Below are 21322 nucleotides of genomic sequence, written 5' to 3' on the forward strand. Positions count from 1 at the left end.
AGAGATGCCACAGGGGATTTTCCCGCTTGTGCTTTTTTGTTGAGTAATCGGTACCGGACTGAATCTCAAGTGAGTGTTTATGCCTCTTGTGAAAGGACTGATGTGAATTCCTCGTTAGTGAGGAGCTTGAGGGCTCAACTGTGGTTAGAGAGGACAAGACCTTTTCTGTCAGCAGCAACGTATCAGAGGTTTTACATGGGGTAGCAGACTTGCTTTAGCAGGTACAGGGGAATCTGAATGGACCGACCCCAGAGGAGAGAGCCTCTTCGCATGAACCCCTGCCTGTTCGCTGTTCGGTTTAACAAGGCATTAGAGGGTTTCCCTGGTACCGTTATTTTGTCTGGTGTAAATAATTCTTCTGTTACCGGGTGGATCTTATCAGACCCTTTCCCACCAGGAGGTAATAGTGCTTTCCCACCCAGAGGTATTCTCAGGTGAACACGCCCAAGGTTTCCCCTGAACGGTCCCATGAAGACCCCGGAACTGAGGCAGTCTTCCCTTGCGTACTGAAGGCCAGTGCCAAAACTCTTACCTCATCTGAAGATACGGTCCCTCTCTTACCGATGTCGGCCTTCCTCCTGTTCCGAACAAAGTCTTCAGTACTGGTCCCAGCTGTGACATGGAGAGAAGACGAGCCTGCAGACACCAAGGGTGAACCCCACAGCAAAAGATAGGTTCTCACTGGGTGATAAATACCCAAACAGACGCAGGCATGATTAGTCTGCCGCAGAGAAATGCTTCCGGCAACAGATGCCTGCTTGAATCCTGTCACTTACGGCATACATAGTGGGAGGCACCACAAATTGAAAAACTAAAAGTGAAGAACCAATCGGTAAGAAAAAAAGTGATGTACAGCAAAAAGTAACGCCCCCGAAAAGGGAGTCGCAGCACAGCAAAAATCCAACCTGCTCAGTAGGCGGAAAAACAAACTGGTTGTAGAACGTTGGTGACGTAAGGGTAAGGTGTGGGCCTGGCGCACGGAGGGACGCACGCGTGACGTAGGACCTACACCTTCAAAAGTTCTTAAAGTGAAAGCCATCCTGCAGCCAACTTTTCCAGCCCACCTGCGGATGCAGGCTTTAGTCGAGGTGCACTAAGACCCCTGTCAAAAAAGTTTCCAAGCAGCAAAGCTGGATGAGGCCATCTAATGATGAATCTGAGGAAGACATATGTTACTCACAGTAGTGACTAACGTACTCTTAGTCCATAGTCCCCTTTCCTCAATACTATATGAACGGGAGACAACTTCTCCACCAAAAAAAAACTTTCCCTTTAAAGTTATAGGGGTGTGGCCCAGGGCTGCCCCGACTCCACCCTCCGGGGCCACACCTCAGTGCCCATGGACGCGTCGACAATAGATTTAACATTGCCTAATGACCAGTATTATTAGGGGGGAGGTTTGTGGGACGTATGGAGGAAAGGATGTACTGAGTACATTAGTTACTACAGTGAGTAACTTATAAAAAATGCATTACTTACCGTAAAAGCATTTCTGATGATTGTATCTGCTTAGATTCACATGCAGTGCATATGGTCCGACATCCAGTGGTAACCGCAGAGGATTGCATCTTGTCTTTCGGGGACCGAAAGGAGACGTCGGCATAGGCGGGTCTGAAACACTATCCCTTTCGTGACATGTGTAGTACCCAAAATCCCTCACACGCCGAGGTCCCTCCGATTGTATTTTTTCGGCCATGAGGGAGCCCAAGGCTATAGTGAGTACATGGAGAGAAAGTAGTAAGAAGTCTATGTTCCTTCCACCCCGAGCAGGGAGGGCGCATGTGAATCTAAGCAGATACAATCATCAGAAATGCTTTTACGGTAAGTAATGCATGTCTTCTGATGCTCGTTAATCTGCTTAGAATCACATGCTGTGCATAGACTAGCGAGTAGTACCCGGAGTTGGGTTGTGAGAAGGAAAAGTAGAAAAAAGATGTCTTAGTACTGCTTGTCCCACCTGAGAATCAGACCTAGAATGAGTGTCTAGGCAATAGTGTTTTGTAAAGGGGTGTACAGAACTCCAGGTTCCCGCTTTGCAAATGGACTCTAGGGGAACCTTTGCAATGAATGCTATGCATGCCCCAGTGCCTCGAGTAGAATGTGCTCTAGGCTTGAAGGGCAGTTCTCTCTTTGCAAGAGTGTAACAGTGTGATGCATTTGACAATCCACCTTGATATTGCCGATTTAGAGACAGGATTCTCCTTCTCTACCAGCTGCCACTGAAAGAAAGAATTGTTTAGTTTTCCTCAGTGGTTTAGTTCTATCCATGTAGAGCAAGACTGCCCTGTGCACATCTAGTGTGTGAAGGCTTCTTTCAGCCATGTTAGTAGGTCTCTGGAAGAACGTGGGTATTTCGATTGACTGGTTTACATGGAACTTCGAAATAAATTTCGGCGGAAATCTGGGATGTAAGCGCAGAACTACCTCATCTTTGTGGACTGTAACAAAGGGGTCCAAAACCGAGGGGGCCTGTAATTCGCCAACTATTCTGATAGAAGTGATAGCTACTAGAAAGGCTGTCTTGTAAGTCAGGTCTTTCAGACTAGCTTTATGCATAGGCTCAAAAGGGGGTCCCATGAGCCTAGTTAATACCACATTTAGATCCCACCCAGGGGCTGAGTGAGTGATGGGGGATAAATTCTTTTAACCCCTTCCATAAAGGCTTTAATCACAGGTATTTTCCACCACGACACCTTCTGCTGTGACGTGGTGTAGGCTGACAACGCCGCTAGGTGAACCTTTAAGGAATTGAAGCGTAGACAAATTTCCCTGACCAAGTTATCCAGAGACCGTTCCCCTTGGATCGGTTCTGGGGGTACCTGGAAGCGTAATCTTGGCATTGGGCGTTCTCCTGAGTAGCGAACAGGTCGATCTCTGGAAACCCCCATTCTGCGAAGACGTTGGTTACAATGTCTTCCTGCAGTCGCCATTCATACTCTTCTGGCAGAGGACAATCTCTGCTGAGTATGTCTGCCAGAAGATTGAGTTCCCCTGGAACATGTTGGGATATCGGGAACATCTTGTGTTTGAGAGCCCATATGCAGATGTTTTGGGACAGCTTGGATAGCCCTGGAGAGCGAGTGCCCCCTGCTTGTTCAGGTAATACATTGCTGTTGTGCTGTCGGTTAGGACCAGCACTGTCTTCCCTTGCAGTTGCTCCTGAAAGGCTTTCAATGCTTTAAACACTGCTAGTAGCTCCAGTAGTTTTATATGGTTGGACGCTACCTGAGGGGACCACACTCTGTGCGCTGTCTGTTGAAGCAGGTGAGCCCCCCAACCCGTGAGAGATGAGTCCGTCGTAGTGGCTTCCACTGCAGGGGTGGTGAAGGTTTTCCCCTTCAAGAGGTTCTCCCTCGACCACCACTGCAGAGAGAACGAGGGCTGGCGAAACAGATCTTCCCATTGTCCGCTGGCCTGACACCACTGGCTGTTGAGCCACTCTTGCATGGGACGCATGCGCAGCCGCGCCTGGGGGACCAAGTATATGCATGATGCCATCATCCCAAGCAAACGCATAGCTTTGCATACAGTCACCTCTCCACTAGCTACATACTGAGGAACCTGAGAGAGCATGTTCTGAACCCTCTCGCTGGAAGGGACGACTAGGCAGTCTTCCGTACGAATTAGAGCCCCCAGGAACTGTTTTACTTGGCTAGGGACTAAGCTGGATTTCTTTTTGTTGATCGAAAATCCCAGGCTGAACAGTAGGTCTACTGTTATTTTGGGTGTTCGAAAAAACAAACATCGAACGAGTCCCCCGTGATGAGCCAATCGTCGAGGTAAGGGTAAACTGGAACTGAAAGTCTGCGCAGGTGTGCCGCTGCCACTGCCAGGACCTTGGCAAACACCCTTGGCGCCAAGGCTATGCCGAAGGGGAGTACCTTGAACTGGTAGTGTTTTTCCTGAATCAAAAACATTAGGAATTTTCTGTGCACTGGCAGCATTGAAATATGAAAATATGCATCTTTCATATCCAATGTTGTCATGAAGTCCCCCTGTTTTAGCAATGGGATCACTTCTTGCAGTGTTACCATGCAAAACTTCTGGGGCTTTATGAACTTGTTCCTTGGGCGCAGGTCTAGAACAGGACGCATGGTGAGATCCTTTTTGGGTATAAGGAAGTACACTGAATAGATACCCTCGTTTACCTGAAGAATCGGGAAAGCTTCTATGGTGTCCTTTCCCAGCAGCGCTTCCACCTCTTGGATCAGGATCTGCAGATGTTCCGATGAAAGGCGTCGATGTTTTGGCGGTCTGAACTGTGGAGGTCGGGCGAGTTCCACGCAGTAACCGTGGGCGACCGTCTTTAAGACCCACTGGTCTGAAGTTATCCCCTCCCATGCCTTGAGGAAAGATGTTAATCGCCCCCCCCCCCGACCGGGGAGACATGGGAGGGGACCTGGACTTGGTCATCTCTGACCCGAAGTTGACGCTCCTCTGCAATTGGAGCCTCTGCCTCTATTCTTTCCGTGCTTCTGACCCCTCTGGGTAAGTGGGGCTTGCAGCCGGTTGAAGTTGCCCGTGCCCAAATTTTTTGAGCGGCACGGGCTTGTCCTCGAAAGGACCGCTGAGAATTACTGCCCCTCTGCGAATAGGGTTTCTGGGAAATTTGGGGCAGCGATTTAATAGTCTCATGCTCCTTCTTGGCTGTCTCCAACGCATCGTCTACCGCTTCCCGAAGAGTGGCCTCTTCGATGGTTTGGTTGATAATGGATGCCTGGGTCTCAGGCCTGAAGCCCGACGTGCGCAGCCACGCGTGCCTCTTTAGGAGAGTACCCTGTGCGAGAGACCTGCCTGCTGTGTCCAGGGTATTCTTTACCACATTCTGATTGGCAAGCCTGCCCTCCGAGACAATGGCGAGAAGCTTGGCTCTGGTTGGTTCCGGAACCTCTTGAAAACCTTCCTGGAGTAGGTTCCATTGGGCGTCGACCTAGCTTGCCTGTAACGTTGTGTTATTGGCAATCCGGACGGTATAGGCCGCCGTCGACGTAACCTGTTTGCCTAAGGCATACAACCTTTTGGACTCCTTGTCCGGGGGTGACTCTCCCGTGGCAAGGGGAACCCCTGCTCTCTTGCGAGTGTTGGTCACCACCAGCGAATCTGGGATTGCATGTCCATTGATATAAAGTGGGTCGGTGGGGGAGGGTCGGAAACGTTTTTCGACACTTTGGTTCACAGCCCTAGTCTGAGCGGGTGCGAGTAAGGAAGGGGCCAGCCGTCTCTTTACAGAGCTTGAGAGGGATAGACTGGCTTGCCGGAGGCTTTTCATTAATAATGTCCTCCGCAAAATCTTGTTCGGGCAAGGCTTCAGGCGTGGCACTACAGTGCCTTCAATATAGACGGTAATATAATCGAAGTGGCAACGGAGGTAAAAACACAAGGTTTTTACCTTGACTCCACTTTATCTCTCAAAAAACAAGTTAACGCTTTGGCTTCCTCCACAGCCTACACCTGCAAATTAATCAGGGCCTGCAGACCTTACCTGTCCACAACCAATTTTATCACACTAGCCAATGCCCTAGTAATGTCCAAACTGGATTACTGTAATGCCCTTTATGCTGGCGCCAATAAAACTCACAAAAAAATTGCAAATATTGCAGATATAATGCTCTCAGAGCAGCCCTTGACATACCCCGCAGAGCACATATCTAATATTAGGAAAGACAACCACTGGCTAAAAATCAATGACAGAGTTCTCCTTAAAACACTATCTCTCACACATAGGACTGAACACTGCGCCCCCTTACATCTCGGCTAGACTGACTAGAAAATCCTCTACTCACCATACCAGAGCCTCTATTCACTCCCTACTTGAAACTCCCAGATTTATACTAAAGCAGGCAGAGCTAGCTTCCTTGTTAGAGCGGCCTGTGCTTGGAATTCACTCCCCATGGCATTGAGAGCTAATCTACCCTACTTTAGTTTCAGGAGTAAGGTGAAAAGGTGACTCTGGAGTGACAACTAACCCATTGAACCTGGCCCTATCATTGCGCATATCCACCTTTGACTCCCCCGATACCAGACCTATGAGAGGGATTCACATTCCTGTATTTCTTGTATATTGGTTTTGTATATGTTAATAACTCACATAATGCATATTCTGTATGTATCCTTTTGTATGTACGCAACCTTAAGACTAAGTATTCTTGTAACTGCTGCGCCCGGCTACCCCTAGGTTTTGGAGCGCATTATCAAATAATGAACTAAAGAATTCTGCTGCTTTTCTCAACATGTTGTTGAAAGCCATTTGATCATCCACCGGGGAAGCTTGTCGAATCGGGGTGGATGGGGGAGAGTCGAGGCAGATAGAGTTGTGATTGTCCTGCTGGGTGTCCTCCCAGTTGTCTGTTGCTCCTTGATCTTCCCCATAGTTGTCCAGAAAAGACGACTCCTCTTTTTCTGTTTAGATGTCTCTATACATGTCCATCTGGACATCTTCTTGATAGTCAACTTGGTGTTGGACATCTAGGAGTTGGACATCTTGTGTTTGAGGGTTAGGGTCTACCCGAGCTTTTTTCGGCGGAGGTTGATCAGAAGCCCTGAAAAACTGCTCCAGCCGATCCATACACCCCTCGAATTGCTCCAGCTGATCCACTTCGATGACCCAAATGGACCTAGCTGAGTAGGAACAGTGTTCTCCGCCCTAAGGCCTTGAGAGGATCTCCTCAGGGTGCTTGAGAGGGGTACCTGGCTTTCTTCGTAAGAGTCTTCGGGATCGTCTTCCAAATCCGTGGAAAACTTTACGGCGGATTGGCCCTTAACTGTGGGCGGAACCGGTACTAGGCCCACCGCCGTAGCAATCCGATTGATGCTCTTACGGATAGTCACCGAATCTTCGGGCGACAACGCCTCCGATGTGTCGGCAGTGAAAATGTCTTTCCGCGGCTCCAGAAGGGCCAGCAGATGGCATCTCAGGTAGAGGCCTACTCGTAGTTTTCGGGCCTGTACGGGCCTTGGAAACCTTGCAATCCGAAGTTTGTTGTTCTGAAACTTCAGCGCATGTAGTTTGGGGAGTAGCGCCCTTGTTATGTTTGTTAAGCCCAGTCGTCATGCGCTGCTGTGGATGCGCGGAAGGCTTCGGATCAGATCGATCCGTGGGCGCCGCCGAAGTTTCCGGCGGACCCGTTGGCGCTTTTGCCTTCGACGAAGTTGTCGAGGAGGGCGCTTGGGTTGTGCGCTTTGTGCGGTGCGATTGTACGCCCGTCACCGGGTTTGGACCCTGTAGCAAGACTGGAATTGAGCCTCCAAGGGTCAGGGACGAGCGTGGCGGCCCTAGAATAGTCCGCCTCAAGGTCTACAACGTCCGCGTTGGACGTTTGGTCATCTGATGTACCCCCGTCACTTTCGGCTGGTGTCGCGGCCGGGGAGGAAGGCTCCGCGCGTGACATTGCGTACACGGCCCAGCGCTTCAACCGGTGCTCCTTAAGGATTTTAGGTTGAGTTTACACACCGAACACCGCTTTTCGTCGTGCTCTAGGGGGAGACAAGCGTTAGACGTGTGCTCGTCTTTCCACGGATATCTGAACCTACACACAGGGCAGAATCTAAATGGAGTCCTTTCCATAGCAGCAGGGAAGGGTGACCAGACCAAAATGGAAAGAAGTGCAAAAGCGGAAAGACATAGTATGGCAAACCCCGAGCCCACTCTCCCTACTGTGTAGGCTGGCCAGAAGGCCCGACCACGTGGAAGTCCGAGCGCCGGATCTTAGGCGCCGGAACCCACAGGCGTAGATGATTCCCCCGTAGTCTTCGTCGAAGATGTTCTTGATGGGCGTAGTGACTTAACGGGTATTAAACCGACAATTCGGTAAGATAAACAATGTCTCATGAAGAGCTCTGCTGTATGGCGACCAGTTATCTGGGCAGAAAAAAACAATCTGAGGGACCTCGGCGCGTGATGGATTTTGGGTACTACACACGTCATGATAGGGATAGGGTTTCAGACACGCCTATGCCGACGTCCCCTTTCGGTCCCCGAAAGACAAGATGCAATACTCCGCGGTTACCACTGGATGTCGGACCATATGCACAGCATGTGATTCTAAGCAGATTAACAAGCATCAGAATTACTCTTACGTCCAGTCCCCTTTCCTCCATTCTGTATGGGCAATTACAACTGATGGTAGCCCCAGAGTGGAGAGGAGACCCTCCTCAAGCAAATAGGTTCCTGAGAACTGCCTGTCCGAAAGCCGCATCACATCTAGAGCCGGCATCCAAACAGTAATGCTTGCAGAAAGCCGAGGGAGTGGCCCAAGTGGACGCTCTGCTTAGGACTTGCCAAGGGACATGGCGCTGGAATGCGATGGCCGTTGCCTTGGCCCCAACTGCGTGGGCATGCATGTTGGCTGGGAGCGACTTGTGCAGGCCCTCATTCGCTTCTTTAATGACCAAACATCCAGCGGGATATGGAAGCCTTAGAGGCCCAATAGCCTGGTCTTGAGCCTCCAAAAGTGATAAACGGGGCGTCCGATTTGCAGAAGCCCTTGGTCCTGTCCAAGTAGAATTTCAGGGCACGCCTGACATCCAGGCATTGCAGCATTCGGTTTCGTCCTTGGTGAAAAACGTAGGAAGGACCATTTCCTCGTTCAAGTGGAAAGCAGGCGGAACCTTGGGCAGAAATGCCGGGTGTGTCCGCAGGACTACCTGGTCCTTGTGAAAGGTGGTATATGGCTCAGAGGAGACAAGCGACTGGATTTCACAGACTCAACGAGCCGAGGTAAAGCCGACTAGTAAGGCAGTCTTTATGGTGATCAGCCCGATGTCCACAGACGCCACTGGCTCAAACGGTTTGTGTGCCAGTGCACCCAAAACACAGGGTGCGGTCTCTTGACGGGCGGTTAGAGCCTCGCGAGACTAGTCAGATGTTTGACGATAGGGTTGGAGGAAGAGAAAATGCCGGCGATGCTGCGGCCGCCCTGGCCGCCGAGGAGCCCGCCCCAAGGGCGCTCCCAGTGCAGTGCTTTGCCTTCTGTTGGGCCCCCAGTTGCCAGAGTGCCACAAAGGTCTTAGAAGACCGCTCGTATTTCTTTTTGTGGCTGGGTGACCGGGACTCAGACTGGAGGCATTTGTTAAGCCGTTTGCGACAGTCCTTCATGGTGCGGGGCACCATTTCCTTGCAGAACGCACAGGCCTCCACGTGCGACTGGTCGGCATGCAGGCAGTAGAGGCACAGGGAGTGCCCATCGTCCAAGAAAATGTTCCGTAGGCTGCATCCAGGGCAAATCCTGAACAGAGGCGTCAAGTCTCCTCCATCTTCAGCCATGTCCAAGTGCCGTAGGCCTCCAAGAATCTACTGGAATCCTCCAAGAAGGGAACTGGACGAAAATAATGCCCTTTAGCAGTGTAGAAAGTTCCTAAAAACAGGTCCCTGTTAGTCAGATGATGGATCGATTGAGCTCGAGGCTCGGTTGACCGAAAAAATTAAGAGCAAATGAAAAAAAAATTGCAAACGCAGTAAAAGCTCGAGAGCTATAGCACGAGGACTCCCAACACTTGAACGTGCAGTAAAAATCTGAAGATGGCTGCCAGAGGAGGGGCTTCAGTAGAGGGCAGTATTACCCAGAGACCATTGATTGGTTGTTAGGAGAAAGACCGTTCAGAAATGAAACTGAAACTGATTTCTTTACCAAGGATTCCCAACCTGACAACGGGGAATATTCATGAGCATGTGAATCCATGCCAGACCCCGTGCTGGAGAACTTCACCTGCACTTTGTCTTGGTCTCGGTCTCATTCCCTACCGGGGTGTGTCCGTTATTGGCTCATTAGGGAGTTTATATTGTATTTTGGGGACTGCTCACTTTCGCTGGCTGAGACGGCGAGCGGTCCAGCTGCCTGGATCTGCATTCCTGGAAGCCGTGGAACCCTCCATATGTAGGACCCCTCCGAGTCCTGCTGAGATTGGGTGTACGATTTAGGCGTGGTCTTTGTACGGCTGGATAAAGACTTAGCTGTTTGTGAGCTGTTTCTTTTTGTCCAGCTCTTCGTCCGTATGAGTGTAAGAAGTTTCTCTCCCTTCCCCCCACCCCCATCTAACAGTAGATCTAGCATGCGTTCCTGGACATACGGGTTGAACTGCTGCCCAGAGCCAGGCTGTTCTTCTCATGTCCGTGGCAATACAGATGGCACGGCCTGAGGCATCAACATGAGCCACAGTGGATTCCATGAAGTCATGGGCCACCAGCTTGGTTTCAGCTAGCCCCGCCTTAAAGCGCGATTGGCTCTGGGAGGGGAGTTCCGGGAGGAAGTGCGCAATTTCCCGCCATAATCTTTGGTTGGTGGCTGCCAGCATGCCATCGTTGTTGGCTTGACGTAGATGTAAAGAGGCGTTGGAATAATGTTTCTTGCCATATGCCGCCAACATCTTCTCATTGCCTAGCAGCACCGTAGAGGAAGAGGCCGACGACTGGGGCTTGAAGTATAGTGATGCCGCAGCAATCACTGAAGTGTGGCTGAGGATACGCCGAAAGCAAGAGTGTACCCCACGCCACCTGTCTGTACTTGGCGTCCAGGTATCGATTGACCGGCTGGGCTGCATGGGGTTTGAGCCAGCCATTCTTGACCAGGGAGACTACATCGGTCTGCATAGGAATCTCCGATTTGGCAGAGGGGCGTCGCATGAGGACTTCAGCCAGAACCCCCTCTGCCGGCTGCTTGACCTCAGTTTGGGGTAGGCCCAGGTACTTCGCCAGCCAAGCAAGGCGTTCATGGAAGGCACTGGCTGAGGATGGCCTGGATCCTCCTAGTCTGTATCCTGTGGATCTGGATCTTGTGGAGGAGATGGCGCCAGAGCTGGGGTACAGGGACCGTGGCAAGAGGCTGAGGAGGCGGCAGAGGCTGGTACAGAGCCCCCTGTGGATTTGGCTGAGGAGGTGGGTGCCCCTGGGTTTGGGGCGTTGGCATCTGTGGTGCCACTAGCATTGCAGGAAGGACTTCCTGATGGCGTCTTTGATAACCCCCATCTGAGGTGATGTCATGAGGCTGAGGACCTTCTTGAAGAGCACCCCACTGGTCAAAGAGGTGGCAGGGGGGTGCAGACTGGGTAGCGGGAAGCCGCTGTGTACCCTGTCCATATGGATGCAAAGGAATGCTGCCCTGCGCAAATGAGGGGTAGACTGTAGGCCACGTACCGGTTTGAGGCCAGTCCCACCTCAACACTCGTTCTTCCCGAATTCCTGGAATGGCAGACGGGTGCCTCTTTCTGGCACGGCAGCCATTTTGTCGAGCTGCCTGCCACGCGCCTGCAACGTGTTTCTCGGCCCACTGGGCCGGCCTCCTCCAAGACTTTGCGTGTGGATCACAAGGCCTACCCTAGGCCCGGTAGGTGTGGCACCCTCGGCTTGGGCGGGGGTGTGAAGGCGTGGTAGAGCTGCATTTAGGCACCCCCTCTGATATATTGCCAGTATTAGGGCATAGGAACTCGGCCATGGTGCTTGGAAAAGGGCCGATTCCCCCTTGGTGGAGACCCAGTAAAAACCTTCCGGTCCGTCAACACTGCGACCGGGAGGATCCGAATACCCCTCGACCCGAATGCCGGTAGCTGAAGCAGCCTCGGTGCAAGTGCTGGTAGAAGGACCTGACCGGTCCCTCCCACGCAGCAGAGTCCCTGGGAAGGAGTCTCCCTTGCGGGGTGCGATAGAAAATATCAGCCCTACCTTGGGCCTGGTTCGATGTTTCACAAAGTTCTTGAGATCCTCTGGAGGCGACCTCTGGAAGAGCTCCCTCTACCTGGCTAGCCTGTTCTTCAGAGCCTTCGAGGACAGCAAGTCTCACACCGAACAGGATTGCCAACCGTGGTCTGGGCCAAGGCAACGTAGGCAGAGGGCGTGGGGGTCTGAAGCTGGGAAGAGCCCGTTGCAGGATGGACACCTGCTGAAGTCGGCATGCGCCGGGGAGGAGCGTGAAGCCGGAGGACTGAGTACCTGAATGATAAAGACAAAAAAAGTATCCACTCGTGGAATTAAATGGCCAAAGCCAAACCCAGGAGCGCTGGTGAATTTGGCCTGTTCCAGTCGATGCCGAAAAGGAGACTGGGGTGTGGCGCAGGAGGGCAGAGTTAGGGCAGCACATACGCCCTGGGCCCACTGGGCCTGTAAATTTAAGGGGAAAGAGTTTTTCTGGTGAAAAAGGTTGTCTCCCGTCGCTTGGAAGGGATGCCCATACAGTATGTAGGAAAGGGGATGCAAGTGTAATACTAAAGGTTCCATCAGGTTGTTTGTCCAAAACAGTAGTGTGTCAAAACCCATTTCCTTCTGGTGATCTTCTTGGTCCAGAACAGCTCCCTTCTTCTGAATGATAAAGCAAAGTTCAGTTTGCTGGGGCTGCCTGGTCCCAATCCACAAACTGGTTTCAGTGTCTGAGTGTTATGCACGAGTGTTCCTGCAAGTGGTCCAGATTGAACCACTGCTGGGGGTGTGGGGCTAGTTTTGCTATTGGGCGTTTCGGCTCTTACCTGACTTTTGGGATAAGAAGAGGACAGGACCCCTGCACCCACTCTAGAGATCCTGGAGAAACCTGAAGGAGCAAAGACTCCCGTCCAGCTGTGTGACCTGTGAGGAGACAGGAGACATGTCTGAAGGAGGCCTGGCGACCAACTTCTGCTGCCGTCCTGGAAGAGCCCCGTTTTGCTACTCATCAGCAGCCCGGCGAGGGAGCTGCGACCCGTAGAGTGGAGGGAACATCCATTCCAGATGTCTGCTTGGTATCCGACGAAGAGCCTTCGGAAGTGTCCCAGGACTGCCCAGTGGCCGACCAGCTCAGAGTTTGCGCTACTATGCTGCCGACGTCACAGTTCTGTGTTGAGGCCTGGAACTTGGGGGGATCCACAGCTTGCCCTACAAGACTTATATTGATGAAAATTTCAGATCCCTAGCGTCAAGGGGACCAGAGAGAGGAGGGAAAGTCTGACAAGCGAGTCCCTTTGTCTCGCCGTGCTACGGTGATGACCGTCCAAAACAGCTTACCCTAGTCGGGTCCAGTCCTGAGAGGGGTCCTGCATAGAGTTTCTGCCACCAACAGTCCTTGCACCAGCCAAAGACACAGAACAGTGATCTGTCGGACCTGCAACCCCTCTGAATCAAGGACTGAGGCAGACGGCGGAAAAAGCAACCTCAGACATTCCATTGACCTGCCAAGTCCTGTGAATAATCTGAGTACAGGGGCGAGTTACAGTGGTTCTTACCTGCGCCTAAACTCCATTGAATGTTTTGCTAAATTTTCTAAAAACAAATTCAATACTTTGTCTTTGTGCTTGCTCACGCAAGCCTTCTGAAAGTTGGGGGACACTTGTTAGTTGGAATAACCTGTCCTTTAACCCTTTGGATCTTTCACTGGATCCCAGACTGCACCTACATTTTTTCCAGTGTTACCAACTGTGCCAGAACTTTATGAACTCTTGGGCCCAAGGCCCCAGACAACTTAGGAAAGGACTTTTGAAGCTAGGGCTAATTCTGTGGACCTATAGTGCATACACTAAAATGCACCTTCCTTTACAGGGATTTGATCTGTGTTATGCCCTACTCTAGTGACTGTATTTATATTATCTATTAGTGTTGTGTCATACTGCTACCTGTTAGTAGTCAGTGTTGCTTGGCCATAAATAACTATTTGTATACTGTCTAAGTGTAATTCGTGACTGCCAATGTGCACTCATTGTGGACCCTTTACAAGATCACCTACTGAAACTTAGCCTAGACCTCTCGTCACTGCTACATTTAACTGGTTTGGCTACAGCTCGGAGTTGTCCCAGTCACAATATAGGTTGGCCTTCTATACATCTGTCCCCCAGGTCAAAGTATAGAAAATCAGTCCTAACAAGTGTTACTCTCAGCTGACGGTCCCACAGCTTCCCTTCTCTGCTAGACTTTACCATGGAGGAAAGGAGTCCCGGTATTATTGTAATACCAGGAGCAGACTGCTCTCGTCTCTCCCTTGACCTCGCCAGCTTCTCCTTTGCACTTCCCGGGTTTCTCACCGCCTCTTACCAATTGGATTGGCGGCTGCTTCTCTCTCCAGTTGTCATTGTTTTTAAGCTCACAATGCCCATATAGACTGGGATGCTTACTTTGGTTCCACGTCATGGCTCTGCACATCTTTGTCCCAGTAGGAGCATTATCACCATTGGGTTTGCGGGACTCTTCCTAGTCAGTTTTCCCCGCATACTTGAGCAAGAGTAGAGGCTACTTTCTGGTCTCAGTAGCTCAAGGGTTGGGCTATCCACTTTACAAAAGTATATGGAAGTGTGAGGAACTAGCCGAATGTGTCCAAGGGAATGAGGAAGGCTGCTTGTATTGTGGAAATACCACTTTCTCATCGAAAAGTTGGCCTAGTCCAACAGGTTGGGGGATTCCCCCCCCCCCCCAATGAGATACTCCCGCCAAGTATGTCTAGGGGGACCATTGGGTAGCACCCTGCTCTCATGGGAAGGGGCTTACCTCTAGGGGAGAAAGGACGACATCCAAGGATCTGTCAGTGACCAGCCAAATGGATAAGCCACCAAAACAGCTCTCAGACTCCCCCCACCAAAGTAAGTTTAGTGGCCTGCCTAATGCCAGAAACTGGTATAAAAGTACCAACCATAGTTTTGCAAATCTTTATGATGGGGGGTGGCAGGACCTGATCTGCTTCAGGAGTAAGAAATGGCTACAGCAGCAGGGGGAATTCTGCAGAATAAACACAAAAGTGGAAAAATGCAACATTTGTTTTGATTATTCAGCTAGCTTGAAACCTGATCTCGTAGGTCATGCGCACATCATGTAATTACGGGATGTGCAGAATTTCCACCAAGTTTTCTGTCAAGCCAAAACACGCTCGTCTAAGTTAACAAAATACAAACTATCCCTTGTCTTGAAGCAATCCTTATTTTCTATGCTGCGTCACTCCATGAGGGAAACGAATGGCAAACAAAAAAAGTGACGAGGCCATTGAACTTTGTGGATAGCATGTAGAAGTCATACATTAATTCCATGACCGATTCGCTCCAGTCGAAACCTACATTACTAATCGGCAAAATACTGAAGCCAAACACTAGATGTCAGACTAAGCAAAGCATGCAATCCCAAAACAGCTTCACAAGTCACAAGCCTAACAATTTGAGATGGGTATGGTACTTTAAGCAACATGCCAGCAAAACCATTCAATAATCCAGTTGGGCCTCATATTTGAAGCTCTGCAGTAGGCAACTTTACGAAGTGGAAAACAGTTAAATCAAACTACAGCGCCCAAGTGTTGAACCAGTGAGTATGCATTGGAGCTGTACATGAAAGTTACCATACCTCCTGTAACTTTACGACCATAATGGAGTGGAGGTGGTTTACAAGGTTATCTAAATATGGAACAAGCAGCGTCTTTGGACAGTCTTCGGTGAAGTTGATGAGGGCAGCAGCTGCATGTGCTTGAACGCGTGGGTTGGCTTGGTCTTCCATTGTTTGCAGGAGGGCTACAATAACCTGAAACAAAAGTGGCACGTGAGAACTAATCATGTATGTCTAATCTTCACAAATGAGAATTCCCCACCTAAGTTTTCTGTTTAATGCGATCTGGACTATATATGGTTCCCTTTCTGCATGACGCTTAACAGGCAAACTGGTGGGAGAGTCAAAAAACTCTGGAAAGGCCCAACATTAGAGCAAAAACATTTCTAAACCCAACTTCATAATCAGCAAAGTCATTAAATTCAAACAGAAAAGTGCCGCCTGTGAGCAGGAACTGTGAACAAAACCTTACAAATAAAAATAAATAAGTTGGTTAAAGGTATGTTATGGTGTTTAAGGAACCATATTCAAACCGATAGGATAGATTCCAGGATTTATTGGTTGAAGGGTTGTTCTGGAACAACCAACTGAACAGTAAAGTATAGAACCATTCAACTCTGCATTGTGTAGGTGCAAAAGTCTGACCATTGGAAATAAAACGGTTTAGTTTGGTTTTCTACGTGGAACTGCCATGAGCACCTATGATTACTCAATACCAATATTGCTGTTACAGAACACCAACCTCCAGAGTTCTAACAAATCAATACTTTATTCTGGTTATATCTAAAAAAGTGTTTTTCCATAAACACTTAATAGCCTGTGATATTTAGGATTTGTTATGCAATGCAACGCAACCAGAACCGCTACCACTAATCATCCTTTGCAGGCGACCGATATCCTTTGTCGCAGTCCCGGACAGGTTCCCTGGATGCTCGGAAGCTGACATTTCCAGAGAAGGCGACTTATGGCACAAGCTGGAGACTACCTAAGTTCTAGGCTTGGAATGGCAACATCTGGCTTGGTAGCCCACAAGCAAGCTTGCCAGGCAGGGACACTTCTGAGGGCACTTGGGCATGCAACCTCGAGTAGGCATTGAGATAGTTGGTCACACTGGTCTAAATGGCCAAAGAACCAACTAGGGTCTTCTGGGATTTTGCAGAGTAGCAGGGCTGATGGTGCACTGCAGAAGTCGCCCTCCGGTCATCAGCGGGCTACTCATCACAGGATTCTTGGTTTCAACATATATCTGAAATGGATGCAGAAGCCACCCTCTTATCCAGATTTGGTACCAAGTGCAAGCCCACCAATGGTACAGATCTGCACCAAATAGCCAGTAGTTTTACTATCTGGGTCAAATCAGGCTTTCACATCTGCCCAGCAGCAGACTTTCTGGCACCAAGGATGTGGACTGGGACTAGACAGGCCCTGCCCCCTTCCTGTGGCATGCACACAGGCTCACGAGCACAAGAAAGCAGCACCTTTCCCAGGAAAGTGGCCTTCCTGCCTTCCCAGGCCATGCAAACTACAAAACGACCAAACTTCAAATCCTGTAAGACATTTTAGGGCACTACCACGTTTAGTAGCCAAATACGGTAAACGCGAAAGTGCACAATAAAAATAAAGCATAAATCTAACTGTTGCCACAAGTTTGTCTTTAGGCACATAAAAGTAACCAAAAACCCAACCTAGTTAGTGAATAGGGAGAACTCTGGAAGCGGAAGCCAACCCAATTAATGTAGCAGGGAGAGTGGTCAATGCCTAGTCTCAGAAAGGGGCGCGATTGGTCAATGGTATCAAGGATTGCAATTAGACAAGTCGTTCTAAAAACACTATTCATGGCCAACCATATACTATATAAATGACTAAACAGGAAATCTCAAAATAAAATATTTACTCCCCCAGTAACCAGTGTATTAAAACCACAATACCCCGACCCCACAAAGCTGAAAGAAAAAAGGTATGGTTAACATTACAATGGCTGTCCACAAGAATACAACCCCAACTTCTTAAGTCCAACCCTAAATTGACATTAAGTTTGTAAAGTTCCAAGTAGTTTTGTAAAGCGGGATGGGGGAATTACTGACTTGTGGACGGGAGAAAGGTACCAAAAGTCAGGCAAGGATCTATTACAGTGAATAAACCTGTCCAGAGCTTTTGGAGGTCTTGCATGAACATGCATTGGCAAAGCCAAACTAATTTTAAAAAGTTTCATAAGTTAGAAAAACTTTATATGGGGACAGAGGTTTAGGTAAGGAATACGTTACTTACCTGTACCTATTCCCCAGCGTGGAGCTGGCATGGATTCACATGCTCATGAACATTCCCAATCACGCTGTGAATAATTGGTAAAAGAAAAACACAAACTGTATTTCTCTAAACCAATCACTGTCCTCTGGGCCATACTGCCCCCATCCAATGACAGTCCTTTTTCTAAGCCCCTCCCTCTGGCAGCCATCTTCAGATTTGGTAAGCACTCAAAGTGGCAGTATGACCAAGAAGAGACTCGGAGGGGTGGGGTTTGCTTGCGAATCAATGCCAGAGCCATGAGTCTGCAATGGTGTTCGACTCCTGCTAGGTGAATAGGAACGAGAAACATCTATTGACCGACGCCCCAGAGCCACACGTCCTGTGCTTCCTTTGAGCGCACTGGGAATCAAGTGACCCCCCCGCACCCTCGGTTTCCTGATGTAGAACATTGTGGTGTCTATAAAGATCCTCACCACCTTACCCTTTAGGGACGGAAGCAGTGCTTTAAGTGGCCGGGCCCCGGCAGTCTCCAAAAAGTGAGGCTCAGCCAGGGCCTTTTCGGGGGGCCCCCTGGTCCCGCTAAGCCACGGCATCGGTGTGTTATCCCTGTGACAAGAGAGGAGCCCGCCAGCCACTTTCCACTGACTTGCCGACTTAATCATGAGCGGCCCAACCGCCAATGATTAAGTCAGGCAAGTCAGTGGCAAACAGTCATTCAGCAGCTATGACTGGCAGAATTGCCAGCCAGTCACACCGTAGCACAAACTGTTTGAGCGACGCTGTGACTAGCTGACACTTCTGCCAGTCACAGCTGCCTACAACGCCCGGAAGTTTCACTTGGCGCGCCATTTTAAATTACTTACCTTCTTTGTTACTGCCACTGGATTCGATGCTGAGAATCACCATCTGTCTGACACCCGACAAAGCTTCTCTGACCTATTGTTGAGCAAATACAAGGAAATAACCCACGCCGTGACACGCGCACACCAAAGGTCCACAATAAGTGCAAAAACAAGGATGGAAATAAATGTGTGAGAAAGAAAATGTTAATATGCGAGCATGCATTTGCAGCATGTAACTACGTGCAGCAGCAGCCTGCTGCCTCGGTGTGCGACTGCGATCTGAAGATGCAGTCTGAGTGGCCAGAGCGTATGCATTGTATTTTGCTGGCATGCCATTTCCTTGGCATATAGAGACAACTGGATTGCATTAGTGTTGTAGAGTTGGTTAATTGCAGCACAGGTGGCATTATGTTTGCTTGAGTTTATTGTATTGGTCCAGGCGTATCACTTGCCTTCGGTTTCATTTTGTTTTTGCTGGTAGGTCTGCTTTTCTCAAACACGGTTTGATGCCAGTGCCAGATGCAGCCAATAACCAATTTTTTGAATCGGTCCTTCATTCATTCCTTGTAGTATGATTTTGTCAAAGCCCCTAAATATGGTATTTAAATAAATACACTCAGCGGTACAATTCAGAATAATCATGTTTTTACAGTATTACTCGTGAGTTTCTGGAGTGGGGCTTTTAAAATCAACCATTGTAAACAAATTGAAGTTACCAAGGAAACTCCCATACCTTCCCCACACACAAAATCGGAGCCAGCTTGTACCACAGCTCCCTGTCGTACTTGGTTAGGCTCACCAGTGCATCGACTGTCTTGATGGTGGACGCCGCGGTGTAAATCACCTTCCTACCCATGCCGTCCAATTTCTTCCCCTTGCTGTCTGGAGGAACAGAAAAAGGCCGGATGAGACTAGAGTTTCCTCGCAGCCACCAAAACCACCGAATCCGGAGATGGTTGCAACCGCAGGCAATTCAGTGCGGATTGCGGCACTCAGTAAATCTAGAGCCTGTTCTGTTTGGCCGGAGCTGTGCAAGAGTTATTCAAGAGCGCCATGCTTGTCTTCTTGGCCTTGCGAGAAACCCTCCTCCTTGGTTACTTCAGGCACAAGCTGGAACAGCTCTGATGCTCTGGTGATCATAGAATGCAACAACCCCACATAATCTGTTGGGGGCGCCCTAGGCTGCAGGGATACACCGCCCGCTGCGACGATATAGTCGTCCATTGTTGCCATCCCCGTCTGCGCCGGGGGCGAGAGGGCTTGATATGGAGGTAGAAAGGGGATGTCGGATGACGGCACCTCTTCAATGGCAGCTGATCCGGCCTGGGGGGCGATCGGGACCTCTGGCATCCTCTACTGAATCTGGCACCAAGATGTGGAGGGTTGACAATGTCAAGAGACATAGCCGTCGGCTGATCTGGCGTGATGAACACTCCGCCACCTCCCACCCCTGCAACGTTGTTGCCATCCCCTTGCACGTTCTCATGGACCGTGTGTAAGGACTCCAGGTCCTAATCATCCATGGATGACATTTATATGGTCTGGGACCCGGCCTGGGGCTATTATGGGGCCTCCTTACTCCTCCACCCCCCTTTTCCACCCTGCGGGGTTGGAACCGGGCTTAGAGCCAGCATCACTTTCTCTGGTGTGCCAGCAGACTTTGCCAGTCACTGCAGCGGTTTCATGCCTCGGCGGCAAGGACACCACGTGCGCTGTAGGGACTACCTTCAAGGGGGCAGCCACCACAAGCTCCATCACCGGCGAAGACTTTTCCTGCGCCAACTGGCCCTTCTTGGGCAGTTCGGCCTTCTCAGTTCTTGGCTTCTAGGGCTTCTCCCGCAGCATAACCGGGTTGGACAATTTGCTTTTGGAGGAACTAGATTGCCGGCTGGCAATGGAGACGGATGTCGATCGTGCCCTGGCCACTGTGGGAACCATTTCTGCAGTGACTCCCAGTGGACCCAGACGTTTTGTTCTTGGGACGGTCTTGGGACCCCCCCCCCCCCCCCACAAACACACACAGATGGAGCCCTCAAAGGACTTCAAAGACTGCTCCTCGGACCAGCCAGTCCTGGGCGAGGCATGGCCCTGCTCAGAGCATGGGGCAGAGGTCTTGCCATTCAGCCATGCCGCCTGTCTACTGTGCATGTAAGTTGTCTGCTTTGAGAAGCCAAGGTACATCTTGCATTCCCCTTCCTTGAGGTCCAGATGCAGAGAGGGTTGGAAGGTGCTGGTCTTCAACAAACGCGTTCCGTAGCCGGCACTTGGTGCAGGTCCTGAAGAGGGATCGGCCTTCCTTCTCGTTCATGGTAAGAGGGTGCCAAGTAGGCCCAATGGCCTTCTGAAAACTGCGACGATCTTCACGCTGGAGGGGTGCTGAAATTCACTGACAGCAGATCTCCGATGTCAGCAGAAGGGAAAAGTACACAGGCTCTTTTGGAACAAAAATAGAAATGTTTTCCGTCAAAAAACATGAAAAAAGTGCAAGTAGCTCGCAGAGCAAACTCAAGGGCTCCCAACACGGAGGAGTACAGTAAACATCTTAAGATGGCTGCCGGGGGGGGGGGGGGGGGGGGCTTATGGAGAGGACGGTCATTGGATGGGGCAATGAGCCCGTTTAGTAGTTTTTAGATTAGTAGTGAGGTGCAGACACTAGGTTGTGAGTTTGAGAAAACAGAACAGGGAAGGGTATCCACAGGTTGTGGACCCCTTGTGTCCCCTGCACACAAGATTACTGCCAATCTACAGTCAAAAAGGTATACTTTTCAAGGAGAGATTCTATATAGCGATATAAGTCAACCGGTTAGGGAAAATTATTTTTTAAAAGGAATAGTTCCAGCAGTAATTCTTGTTAGTACAGTGAATATTCGTTATATCTACACAGTAGGAGTTAAAAATGATATCACAACCAGCTGTTTTTGATCAATGTTTAGAACAAATGGTCTTCACTGTTATTTCTAAAAAACAGGTTTATTCACAAATA

The 21322-nt window shown here is 49.8% G+C and overlaps 1 protein-coding gene across 1 annotated transcript in view; it reads right to left on the reverse strand.

The window, feature by feature from the left end:
* IPO5 (importin 5) overlaps positions 1–21322 on the reverse strand; it is a 1138249-nt gene that overhangs the window by 554035 nt on the left and 562892 nt on the right. Inside the window, exon 13 of the mRNA XM_069640466.1 lies at positions 15272–15445. Within this exon, the coding sequence (XP_069496567.1) occupies positions 15272–15445 (174 nt within the window). The remainder of the gene's footprint in view (positions 1–15271; positions 15446–21322) is intronic.

This window comes from Ambystoma mexicanum, chromosome 7q, assembly GCF_040938575.1.
Source record: "Ambystoma mexicanum isolate Mex_15411 chromosome 7q, UKY_AmexF1_1, whole genome shotgun sequence".
Taxonomy (NCBI): domain Eukaryota; kingdom Metazoa; phylum Chordata; class Amphibia; order Caudata; family Ambystomatidae; genus Ambystoma; species Ambystoma mexicanum.